At 33.7% G+C, this 1,388-nt stretch overlaps 1 protein-coding gene across 1 annotated transcript in view; it reads right to left on the reverse strand.

Annotated features, from left to right (window-relative positions):
• The window catches only part of LOC106111527 (importin-11), a 13,939-nt gene that overhangs the window by 2,162 nt on the left and 10,389 nt on the right, over nucleotides 1-1,388 (reverse strand). The window contains exons 13-14 of the mRNA XM_013293645.1: nucleotides 1,300-1,316; nucleotides 666-878 (exon numbers count right to left, since the gene is read on the reverse strand). Of these exons, the coding sequence (XP_013149099.1) occupies nucleotides 666-878; nucleotides 1,300-1,316 (230 nt within the window). The remainder of the gene's footprint in view (nucleotides 1-665; nucleotides 879-1,299; nucleotides 1,317-1,388) is intronic.

Here is a 1,388-nt window from a genome sequence, read left to right on the forward strand (position 1 = left end):
TGCGGCTTCATCCGCATTATTTTATAAAAAAACTTTATTTTATTCTTTACATTTGTCAAGTTCATAATTGCAAATGTCAAAATTCAAAAGCGCAAATGAGAACCATGACAATCTTGCTTTTTTGATGTTAGCATCTTATGGTTTATGATCCCTTACCCACATTAAGGTTTTTTCCAATTTATTTGCCCTCTAAGTTTTATAGCGTGAGAATGAATAGCTTAAAGTGTAGGAAAAGTTAAAGAAGGAATTATTCAAAAATATGCTGTAATTGCTGACATAAAGAGAAAAGATTTGCATTTTTGTATTCATTGAAAAAACTGAAAAAACCCTGGGGCATTTTATTCTTTTACTACTACGTTATCGTAGACATAGGCTATATTTTTAAATTTCACGTGGACGAAATCGCGAGCAACAGCTAGTAATATTATAAATGCGAATTTTGTTAGTTTGTAGCCTAAAAGCTAAATAGAACTTGATGAAATTTGTCATAGATGTAAAGAATCTGGAAGAACTCTTCCAGATTATTAATTTCAACATTAAATATATATTATTTACATAATTTCAACTAATTCACAATATTAATCAAGAAATACATTATTATTAATAATATTATAATAAAACTTACCGTATAATATGTATCAAGATCGGCCATATCACTTTGACACCTAAAAAGGCGTTTCTCTCAGGATAAGTGACACTGATCGCGATCTCCGCCATCTTGAGGGCTGCGATGACACCCTCTGTGCGCATGTCACTCAGCATGTCCTCCAGCAGCGCCATACACTTCGCTCCTGCGCCGAGGAAGAACTCCTCCGGACACAGTAATGCATACGCTTGCATTATATATATCACTATCCTTAGATGTTCCGTAGATTGTTCTGGAATGAATAAAAATAGCATTAAATTGTATTGCTAGTGTTATTAGAAATACGAAAAGCTTATGTGTCATCCAGACTGTCCTCTACATCTAAGCCAAATTTAATCGATATACGTTCAGCTGTTTAGGCTACAAACTCTAATAAACATCTATCTGTCCATCTAAACATTCGCATTGATAATAGTATTATGAAGTATGATAGCTTTTGCCCGCAACTTCTGTTGCCTTATTTCTGAATGGAGTCATAAAATTATATAAGCTTTAGGGAAGTGGCGTTCTTTCTCTTCCCTTTCTGCTGGCGTCCGTTGCCTTGTACATAAGTTGCGTAATTTTTGTATGAATAAAATTTATTTTTACCCATAAGACTTTCTTTTTGGTTTTAACCTACTTTGTCGACATATGTTTTGCGCCATTTTGCCTACGTGAGTCCTTAGTAAATCTAAAATATTAAATTTATATCAACACTTCGGATAAAACCACATTATTAAATAGTAACTACCCCCTCCCCCCC

This window comes from Papilio polytes, unplaced genomic scaffold (assembly GCF_000836215.1).
Source record: "Papilio polytes unplaced genomic scaffold, Ppol_1.0 DF824158.1, whole genome shotgun sequence".
Lineage (NCBI taxonomy): Eukaryota > Metazoa > Arthropoda > Insecta > Lepidoptera > Papilionidae > Papilio > Papilio polytes.